This window comes from Vigna angularis, chromosome 2 (assembly GCF_016808095.1).
Source record: "Vigna angularis cultivar LongXiaoDou No.4 chromosome 2, ASM1680809v1, whole genome shotgun sequence".
In the NCBI taxonomy this organism is placed as follows: domain Eukaryota; kingdom Viridiplantae; phylum Streptophyta; class Magnoliopsida; order Fabales; family Fabaceae; genus Vigna; species Vigna angularis.
The window spans coordinates 44,208,445-44,219,460 of NC_068971.1; the positions used below are offsets into that span (position 1 = coordinate 44,208,445).

At 36.2% G+C, this 11,016-nt stretch overlaps 1 protein-coding gene across 1 annotated transcript; it reads right to left on the reverse strand.

Moving 5' to 3' along the window:
- Window positions 1-3,900: 3,900 nt before the first annotated feature.
- Window positions 3,901-10,574, reverse strand: LOC108322440 (ABC transporter B family member 1). The gene is made up of 10 exons (XM_017554535.2): window positions 9,730-10,574; window positions 9,557-9,611; window positions 9,293-9,468; window positions 8,985-9,185; window positions 8,628-8,887; window positions 8,205-8,521; window positions 7,873-8,096; window positions 6,348-6,721; window positions 5,521-6,235; window positions 3,901-5,435 (listed from the first exon to the last, which is right to left on the reverse strand). Exons 1-10 carry the CDS (start codon window positions 10,141-10,143, stop codon window positions 4,152-4,154), a joined length of 4,020 nt encoding a protein of 1,339 aa, XP_017410024.1. The 5' UTR covers window positions 10,144-10,574; the 3' UTR covers window positions 3,901-4,151.
- Between the last annotated feature and the right edge of the window lie 442 nt (window positions 10,575-11,016).

Genomic DNA, 11,016 nt, shown 5'->3' on the forward strand with positions numbered 1-11,016 from the left:
TTATAGTATCGGCCGATAGCTATTAATAACGAGGATTCATTTTAATAACAGTATAACAACTGTTTTAGTGTATACAATCCTTTCCCAATTTTACCTTTTATTTATATATTTCATTTTTTAAGTTTTGTAAATATTTTATTTTAATAACAGTATATATTTCATTTTTTAAGTTTTGTAAATATTTTATAAACTCAGCTTTCTTCAATAAAAAATAAAATGTAATAAAATTACAAAAACCGTTCATTTTATAATTAATTTTATAAATATATATTTTTAAAAAAATAATATTTTATTTTAATCATTGTAATAAAATTAATATTTATTTTTTTATTGTAAGAAAAGGAATATATATATATGCGCATAGATATGTTTCATAGTAATGATAAATTAATATTTATTCTTATTCCATTTTATATTAAAAAACCTTTTCCAATAATCTTCTGGAATTTTCACTTTAAATTTCAAATGTAACTATTTGTTTAATTTTCATCTTCGGGCCTTTCTATTGCGGGTATGCCAATACATTTTCGTGGAAGTTCATGGATTTGGATTATTGATTTACCATCGCCCTTTTACTTTTTTAATGAGATATCTATTTATTTCATTAAGAAATTATTTCTATTTTAAATTGTAGCAAATTAGAAATATTTACGTAAATACTATTTGAAATTTAATTTATATAAAAAATTTGATTATAAATTTTTTAAATTAATTAAAATTATTTTTTTTTTGTGAACTTGCAATTATCTAATATTAAAATTTGATTCAATAATTAATCATGTCCTTATTTATTATTAAGAAATTTACTTTACTAAACACATTTAGCCTAATTTTTAAGCTTTGTTGTCTTAACTTTTTTAACATTATACTTTTAGCTACCTTTTCAACTTATTTTTAATTAATTTTACTAAGCAGAATTATAGTTTTTTTTATTAGTTTTCACTCTCGAGTTTTTTAAATAGGCCACTTTTGTTATTTTTTGGAGCAGGAGTTTGTTAATCTAAACTTCTTTTCTTAGTTTTCAGTGATTAATTTGTATGGAAAAGGTTGGGGAAAGATTTTACGTACTTTATGGTTCACTACAGAATCCTTAGCATTCTTCATAAATCTTTTTCTGAAAAACTAATCATAAAATCAAATAAACAAAGTTCTCCGAGTAATTATGGTTTTGTTCTATATGATTTTACAGAATTTTTGCCTTTTTGATGGATCCAAGTGTGCTAAAGTCTTTTCTCTTCAGCTGTTGGAGGTTAAAATAAACATGGATTGCTCAAGATGATATTTTGTATCAGTTGCTTTCAAAATTTGATTCTAAAATATTTTTTATAAAAGTCATGATAATATTTTAAAATGATGTTTTCAAACATCTCCACGTTGCATTGGTAATTAATTATACGACAATTGCATATTCATGTACAACTACGAATAAAATCTATATGATATTTTTCAATTTTTAAATACTATTACTCTAAATTACTAGTTAGCTTGTCCAACCATGACTACAAATAATATTTTTACTGAATCTCCATTCAGTTTTCAATATTTCTAAAAAAATAGCTTTCAATATGTTTTTATTTGCATTAGAGTCTGGTTTTAATGTCCAGCCCAACAAGTTGATAATTTCTTCATACACCCTAAAAAAACTTATGCTACACCCCTTTTTTAACATCCTAAAATACGTTTTCAAAATGTCAAAAAGAGGGTGTAGATGAGTTTTCGGGAGTGTATAATGTTAACGATGTTTATTCGTGCATCTCATCAAATTTCTTACTCCATCATTTCGGATTTTATTTTTTGAAATATACTAAATCATGTCTACAAACATTTTTCTGGAAAATACTCAACCACTTTTTTTGGAAGATACTCACCCATTCCTATTCTGGATAAAATTTTCCGAAAGTTTTGATTGAGTGCAGAAAGAAAATTGATAGGTGCAGCCTAATGTTAAACCCATTAAGCCCAAACAAAGATGTTTATGTGAATGATATTTGGGTTAAGAAAAATAACGGGTGGTGCAAAGAGCAAAGAGATAATGTAAATGACAAATCTGGACAAAGGTTTTTAAACATGTACAACATGGTCGATGTCTTAGTAGTTCCAAATTGAACGTGTACTTGGAAAATTGTTATTGGAGATGTAAATGAGTTCAGTTGTTTATGAACTATTTGAATTTTATTCTTTAAATATTTAGTCAAACTTGTTTATTTAATTGATTATTAATTAAACTAAGTTGACAATGACTTAAAAATGTTCGTCCAAAGCTGGTAAGTTCAAATTAACAACTTGTAAATCATTCATTTCTTTAAATTGCTGGTGATGGATGTTAGACACATATTTTAATAAATTATATAGTATTTACATGTTTATTAAATACTAAAATTATAGAACTAAATAATAATTTAATAAAATTTCATTAATATAAAAAAATTATAAACTAGGCATCCAAGCTACGTTTAAGGTTGCTTTTTGTAACAAGTTTAGTTTAATTTTTTTATTAGCATTGAAATGCCAATAAATATTCGTGCAGAAACATGCCAATTGTTTAAAAAGACAAAAACTTTAGAAAATACAAAAACTGCATGCCATGCCATGTTCGTTTGCTTTTGAAGGAGAACAACATGTCACGTTGAAATCAACCAACAAGGTGAATGAGTTTGAGCAGTTAATGTATGGAATCTTTTAAACAGATTACAAGGTTTGGTTCACAGTGCGAGTAGAAAGATATCTATCAGTAGATGAATTACATTTTAACTGATACTTTACTTCTTCTGAAGACTGGTTGAAAATAAGAGAAGAGAAAATTTGAACATTAAATTACAGAAGACGTAATCTGATTAAAGTTTTGAAAATGTGAAAGAGAAAGTTGAACTGGGTTGGGACGTAAGGGAGCCTAAACATCCTTAATGTTCCTGAAGAAGGCATCGAGCGTGCCTAATGTCAGTAGCCAGTGATGTAGGAAATCTTAGAAGTAGATATTGTATAATGAAAGGTTTGATTGGGGTGATAACAAGTTGTCTAGATTGTTGGGTGAATGGAACATATAATATGATGATTATGAAACCGTATGAGTCACAGCATGTGTTGTTGTCTGAAAATTTGTCGTTAAGTAAAATGGTTACCCAACTCACTATCATGAGCGTTGTTAACGTACCATGGAATATGTCATCTTCACAAAGCCATTTTCAATCCAACCCATTATGCTGCTACACTCACATTTCTTACTTTATAGTTTTAACAAATTAAAGGGACCAAGGTTTGGTCCCCATTACGGATAGCAAGCACTTGAGCACCATGCACACTCCTCTTTTCTGTCATTTTCCTGTGCTGTACTTGATTTTTGTGCCTCACTTGTCCACAAACTCATCCCACATTTAGATCCTTCTCCGATTCTCACCTGCTGTCTACTTCAATGCCATGCACGTTTGTGCCACCATCATGTGATCTTAGCTCAATAATGTTTGTCCCCTTCGTATGCCTTTGCCATTCCACCATCGGGATCATAACCAATCAATATTTAGGATTTCCATGAAAGGGATGCTGCATCATGTTGAGTGCCTGATTGTGATGTGTCTCAGATGGTCAAAGAGGTTAAAGTGCTACAAGATTCATGCCACCGCCACCGCTGTGCCATCAGTGTTGGAAAGTGATAGAATTTTAACACGACCATTTGTTGCCCTCAGAAAAATACTTTTTTCTTTTATTGTTAATAATATCCCATTTTGCACCTAGAAAACTGCTTGAGTAAAGCTAACTCTTGTTTACTTGCGTGACCTCAAGGCAATATATCTTGATTCAAAGAGGTTCAGTTTCAGCCTGATAGCAATGTTTTTTTTTTGGTAGTTGCTTAAATGTACTGCTACGTAAGGAGGTGTGAGCATTGGCATGCATTGTTGTTGATTCTTTGGAGGAAAAGTTGCCTTGAATAAATTAAAAAGGATGAGCATAGGTTCATCCATTTCAATATCGTTCCTGTATTTGTCTGTCATTTTCCTTAGTAACATTCATAAAGACAAGAAGATACATTCTTGAATTGGAAAGGAAAGAGGGGGTAGGGATGATACACAAACTATACTATGGTCAAAGCAAAAATGCCAATAATTATAATGGGTATATGGCTAATAATCCTGTAGCTGGTAATATCATTTGAATGGCTAGCCTTCTCTTTCATCATCTTTTGGTCTTGTTGAAGAACTTGAACCTGAGGCCATTCCAATGACTTGGGTGTGTGTGAACCTTTGCAACTGAATCATGCGTGCATAAATCCCATCGGGGTGATTTTTCAACAACTGTGAATGGGAGCCTTGCTCAGCCACTTTGCCATCATCAATCACAGCAATCAGATTGGCATTCCTTATAGTTGATAGCCTGTGTGCAACGATGATGGTTGTTTTTCCAGAGGAGGCACGGTCTAGAGCCTCCTGAACCGACCTCTCAGATTCAGCATCAAGTGCACTTGTGGCCTCATCAAGAAGCATAAGCTCAGCTTTCCTCACAAAAGCTCGAGCTACTGCTATTCTTTGCTTTTGTCCTCCGGATAGCTGAACACCTCTCTCCCCAACAAATGTTTTGTATCCATCAGGCAAAGCAGATATGAACTTGTGTGCATTGGCAAGAGTTGCAGCTTCAATTATCTCAGCTTCACTGGCTGACTCATGCCCATAAGCAATGTTTTCATAAATTGTAGTAGCAAACAAGCATGGCTCCTGAGGTACCACTGAAATGTGCCTTCTTAAGGACTTCAGATTGTATTTCCTTATGTCCTTGCCATCAATCATGACCCGACCAGATGTTGGATCATAGAATCTCTGTATAAGTGCAATAACTGAGCTCTTACCACAGCCACTAGGTCCTACAAGGGCAAGAGTTTTGCCAGCCCTTGCACGAAGACTGAGGTCTCGAAAAACTGGCATGTCAGGGCGAGTTGGATAGAAGAAATCTACATGCTTAAGTTCAACTTCACCACGGAGACGATCAGGAAAAGGAGTGGCATCTTGATCATCGGGTTCAATTTCAGTCCTACGGTCAAGGAGTTCAAAGACTGACTTCATGGCTCGGCCTCCTTTGATAAAGTCAGGAGCAAGTGTTAAAGTTTCAGCAGCACCGTTTGCAGAAACCATTAGGACCATAAAAACTCGGATTGTTTTAGAGAAGTCAGAGATGCCATGCTTCACTAGCCAAGAAGCATACCAAAGACCAAGTGCATAGGAAGCATAAAGTGCAAACTGAGCTACACCATATCCACTTCCAGAAATTTGTCCCTTCCAAAAGCAACGCTTTAGTGGAGCCTGGAGATTGGAGGTGAAAAGACCCACAATTTTTCTTTCTGAATTGAAGGCTGCAACAGTCCTTACATTGGCTATAGCTTCTCCTGCTAGTTGTGTAGCCTTCGCATGAGCAGCTTCCAGGTCACCAGAGAAACCAGTCATGAACATTTTCTGTACAACACACAAAAGAATACAAATGAAAACACAGAATTGAATCACAAAGAGTTTCAACAAAGAAATGTACAAAAAAACAAACCTGCAAAACAGTGGCTGCAACAACAATAGGGAAGACAGCTACGAGGACAAGGGCAAGGCGCCACTGCAACACAAAGCCTGCAGTACAGGCAACTAGCATAAGTGCAGTGTTCTGCACAATTACTGAAATTCGATCTCCAATGGCTGATCTGACATTGTTGGCATCAAGAGCCAGCCTTGCGGCAATCCTGGCACTCTCATTTTCCTCCTGATCAAACCACGCCATTTCATTTTTTAGCACCGCCGTAAGCATTTTCTCCCTCACACGTTTGGTAAGATTTTCCCCAACAATGTCCCAGAAGAAATGTTGCAGTGTGTTGAAGAGAAGTGCGGTTGATGAAAGTCCAATCAACAAGTAACAGTACTTTTCTATTTCACGGATCATGTATCTGTGGTCTGGATTGTAGTACACACTGAGGACAGCACTAAGAACATAAGCAAAGAAGGCACTGAGAGATCCACAAATAACAGATCCTATGGAGCCAATCAAAGCATAAAGCCATTCGGGAGAGTTCATTTTTGCAAGTCTCCAGAAGGAACTAGCTTGCTCCTTGAAAGCCAGCTTTTCAAGCCTGTAATTTGAATGTGATGCATCTAGGGAGAGACTAAAATCAGATGTAGAGAAATCAGACAGCCTACGCGAGTATGGTGACCGTCCGTAAGAAGAATTCCTAGCAATTATTGGTGAGCTGACAGAGTTTCTGGCACTTGAAGGCCTGCAAATGAAAATTTAGTGGCCAAATGATGAATAATCTTTCGTAAACTGTGAAAATTAACTTCAATCAGTTTTTTCAAAGAATGCCAATGCAGAATATTAGTGAAAGCTACCTTGCACTGCTCTTTCTGGCATTACTCATGGCAGTTTCATGAGCCATCTCCTGCATCTTTATAAGCTTGGCATAGACTCCATTTTCACCTTTTGAGAACAGCTCATCATGAGTTCCAATTTCAGAAACACTTCCTTGCTGAAGAACAGCAACAAGATCAGCTTTGCGAATTGTGGAGAGGCGATGGGCAATGACAAGAGTTGTTCTGCCAATCATGAACCGGTCAAGGGCTTCTTGCACCAGTTTTTCTGACTCTGAGTCCAATGCACTTGTTGCTTCATCTAGGAGAAGAATTGCAGGGTTTTTCAGCATTGCCCTTGCTATTGCTATTCTCTGTTTTTGCCCTCCAGAAAGTTGCAGCCCTCTTTCTCCGACCTGCCAAAACAATACATTTTAACTTCATCAGACATCAGTCTAACAATTTTTCATTTTCAAAGCCTATGTTCAGATTGATAAAAAGAGGTGGAGTGAAATAAAATAAAATGAAACGACATTATTTGACAATGTTTGGCATGTTTAAGACAGATGAAATGGAATGGAATCTACTAAAATGTATTCTAATTCATTTCATACAATATCTATTCATATTTCTTACACAAATTCCCAGACATTGGACGGAAACAACAACTCCATGATTCTCTTACCATTTCATCCACTTCCAGAACAAGTGAAGGAAAACATTACCTGGATCTATCTATCTATCTATCATAAAATAATCAAGCAATGGAATTGTATTTTTATTCAATTCAGTTAAACTTTCATCCTACTCCACTCATCTTTTTGCACAGAGGTTAAGACTCTTGTTCCTTGGAGGGGAATAAGGTTACTCTCAATGAAAAAGTCCAGGACTAAAATTGTGAATATACTACCTCTTTCTGTCTCATCATCTTTAAGTTATATTATATGATTCCTTCTTTCAGTCAACAATAATTAGTTTATTAAGAGTCATATCCATAAGTTATATATATACTCTAGTGGAGTCTAATTGAGAAGAATTTTCATGGTCTTCATTTTTTGTTATATCCCGAGTATTTCCAGGTTGGTCGGTTGTCATGTCCTTATTTAAGAATGAACATGCACGTTGACAGAAGCATGTTACCCTCTTTGCCTTTTTGAGATGCAACGCATGAACATGCACTTCCTGGCTTTGACTTCTGAACAAATCTCATTTTTATATATTTTTAAATGAAGATGAGGTCTGTTTGTTGACCAAATAAATGTAAATAGTCCAGACAATACTCTATTTTTGTGGTGCTAATTACCAATTGTAACAATTCTGGAGGTAAATACATTTATATTTTATCATCCACTTTTTCTATTTTGCAACATATATTTTATTTTATACAATTTATAATAGAAAGTGACTGATAAGTGAGACAACCGTGGAAACAATCAAATGCTTCTTCTGTAGTTCCACACCAAAGATTCAAAAATCCATGGATGTGGACTGGCTAAAAAGGGCCATCGTCAATCATCACTGCACATGCAATTACTGAAGCCATTTTCATAAAACACAGATGGCTAACCTGGGTTTCATAGCCTTCAGGAAGTTTAATGATGAAGGAATGCGCATTAGCAACCCTAGCAGCTTCTTCAATCTCAACCTGGTTTGCATCAGGCCTACCCAACAGTATATTTTCTCGTATTGTGGTTGCAAACAAAGCTGGCTCTTGGCTCACTAATCCTATCTGCTGCCTCAACCATCTAAGCTTCAAAGTTTTAATGTCATGCCCATCTAATAGAACTTGTCCTGCACACATTTTTTTTTTTCTCAATATTAAAACTTCAATCTCAAAAAGTTCAAACAAACTAGTCAAACTTTGCACAGCACACTGAAACTCTAATTTTGAAAGTTTACCTGAAGTTGGGTCATAGAATCTCTCAATGAGGGAGACAACAGTGCTCTTACCAGAGCCGCTGCTACCCACGAGAGCTATGGTTTTGCCAGCAGGCACATTCAAGGAGAAATCATTGAGAATCCGAACCTCTGGCCTAGATGGGTAAGAAAAGTCTACATTTTTCAGTTCCACAAGTCCAGTAACAGTCTCTAGTTCAATGCCAGATTCGCTATTTCGATCAATACTCGGCTTGTGATCAATTATACGGAAAATCTTTGCAGCAGCTACTCTGGCCTTCGTAAATGCAGCCATGCTTGGTGCAGATTGCCCCAAACCCCTGTGTGTACAACAATCAAATCCTTAAACATGTTACTATTATAAACCTTAAAAATGAATGGTTGTTCAATGGCCATAACACGAAAATGCAGAGTACTAGGACTCACAATCCACCGATCATAACAGCAAACATGGTTGCAATGGCAAGTCCTCCATTGGTGGCATGGTGCCTAACAAGATAACCTCCATACCATAGCAGAAGCGCATAACAGCAGAAAACAACAAAGTAGGTGGCCCCCAATCCCATTCCCTTTGCGAACCCAGTTTTGTAACCAAGCTTCTGTGCAACCCTCAAGGCTGATGAATAGGCCTGTAATGCTCTGGACTCCCCAACGAAGGCCAGCACCACTCGGATTTGTGCAACCGTCTGCAATGCAAAAACAATGAGAGAAGTAATGTAATGCTGATTCAAATCAAATTCAATAAACAGAGTTTCTCAACTTTGTTCTACTCTTGAGTCTTACCTGTTCCACAATGTTGCCAGCTTGAGCGAGAGCTTCCTGGCTCTTGCCAGAGAGCTTGGCCAAGGTGGTGGTGTGAATGCCTCCAATCACAGCTATCATAGGAACAACAGCAAGAGTGACCAGAGCCAATTGCCACACAGCAGTGAAACCCACAACAAAGCCAGAAACAAACGTAGCCATGTAGTGGATGAAATTCCCCAACTGCACATCAACCACCAACCATCAAAAAAAGAAAAAAAAAAAAAACTAGTTCAAATCTAATGGCAAAGCCAAACAAAGTAAAAGAAATCTTCAACTTGTTACTGCACCTTCTCACTAATGGCATCCTGGACCATGACAGCATCGCTGTTGATGGCGAAAACAACATCGGAAGTCCGCACATCGGTATCGAAGAACTGAATGTCCTGGTTCAACGCAGTCTCCAGATACTTGATTCTCATCTTGGTGGATTGACGCTCCCCACTCCACATCCAACACGAAATCTCTGCAACAACTCCAAACCCATCAATGAAAATTCAAAGCCAAAAACCAGAAACAAAGCATAGAGACGCAATTCAATTCAACTCACTCACCTGCCCAGGATGATGCCCATATTGCAGCCCCCACCACCAGGAAGTAAAATGCATACTGCAAAAATATCACACAACACAACTCATTCACATCAACTCCAACAACAAGAAAAAACACCCAACTCTAACAATACTCCCGAGTTTCGTTTGTGATGGTTGTTATGTTTAATTGTTACCTTAACCACTTCCTGAGTCATCTTGTCCACATCATTAGCATTGGAGCCAAAGGAATTGACAAGATCCGCAAAGAAGCGAAGAAATATAGGCAGTGAACAGCCGTGCACAACTGCTCCAACCGTTCCAATTCCCATGAGAACATAATCCAACCCATCAGCGAATCTGAAAAGCTCTCCGAACCCAACAGAGGGAACACTCTCTGCCTTCTCCCCACCAATGGAACCACCGTTCACAGTAACCGCAGCAGCAGCAGCAGCATCTTTGTTGGGTTGTTCACGAGCAGTCTCCATTTCCCTTGGAACTTGGTCTTGTTGTTGTTGTGAAGTTGCAGCATCAGGAACAAGCTCAAGGCCTTGCATTTCTGACCATTTCCACTGCTCTATGGTTTTTATCTCCTCAGAATCTTTTGACATTTGCAGAATTGTTTATGCACACTTCCCACCCTCCCCTCTCTACTTTATTGTCTCACTCTACCACTCCTAACTCATGCTAGTACTGCTAACCAACTCTTCTGGTCTCTCGTAATATCTCTTTCTCTATTATTTATTATTATCGGTGGAACTATTTTGATCTGGCTAAAGCTTCTTAATTTCACTCCTTTTATTCTTCATTCTTCTCGTTGTTCGTCCAGGGAGTTATGGGCACATTCTTTCCTTCCTAGATTATCTTCTTCTTGAGTTGAGTTGAGTTTAGTGAGTGTTAAGTTAAGTGGGTTAACGTGGAGTTTTCCTGTAAAAAATACCGAAAGTGACACATGGTGAGAACCTAGACAGAGAAAAGTTTGGAGACATTCATTGAGATGATGAGATAGAGAGAGAAAGAGAGAGAGTTTTGAATTTCCACCCGACAATCAACACTGTTCTCACTAAACTTCGAGATCAATTTTTGACTCTATCATATGCAATACAGAACAGGATTATAGTATTATTCTTGTACGTATTTTTCACATTTTCACTTTTAGAATAACAATAGGTTTCACACGTTGAAAAGTCCCTCACCGTTTAAATCTTTTTATTGGATCTGTAAATTTAAAATGTTATCATCTTTTATATTTCTCTGATGCTTAAAGTTAATAAAACTGCCACAATTAATTTTTAACGATTTTAAACTGCATTACAGTTTAACTCCAATATTCAACCATTATCTTTTAATTTAAAAGTAGTTTTCTTTAACATGGTTCCTTTTCTTAATGGAATAATTTCTTGGTAAAAAAAAATAATTAGCAGGATGCCGAATTTATTCTTGAAGTTAATAATTTACAAAAATTTCTGCTTTGCACCTTTGTC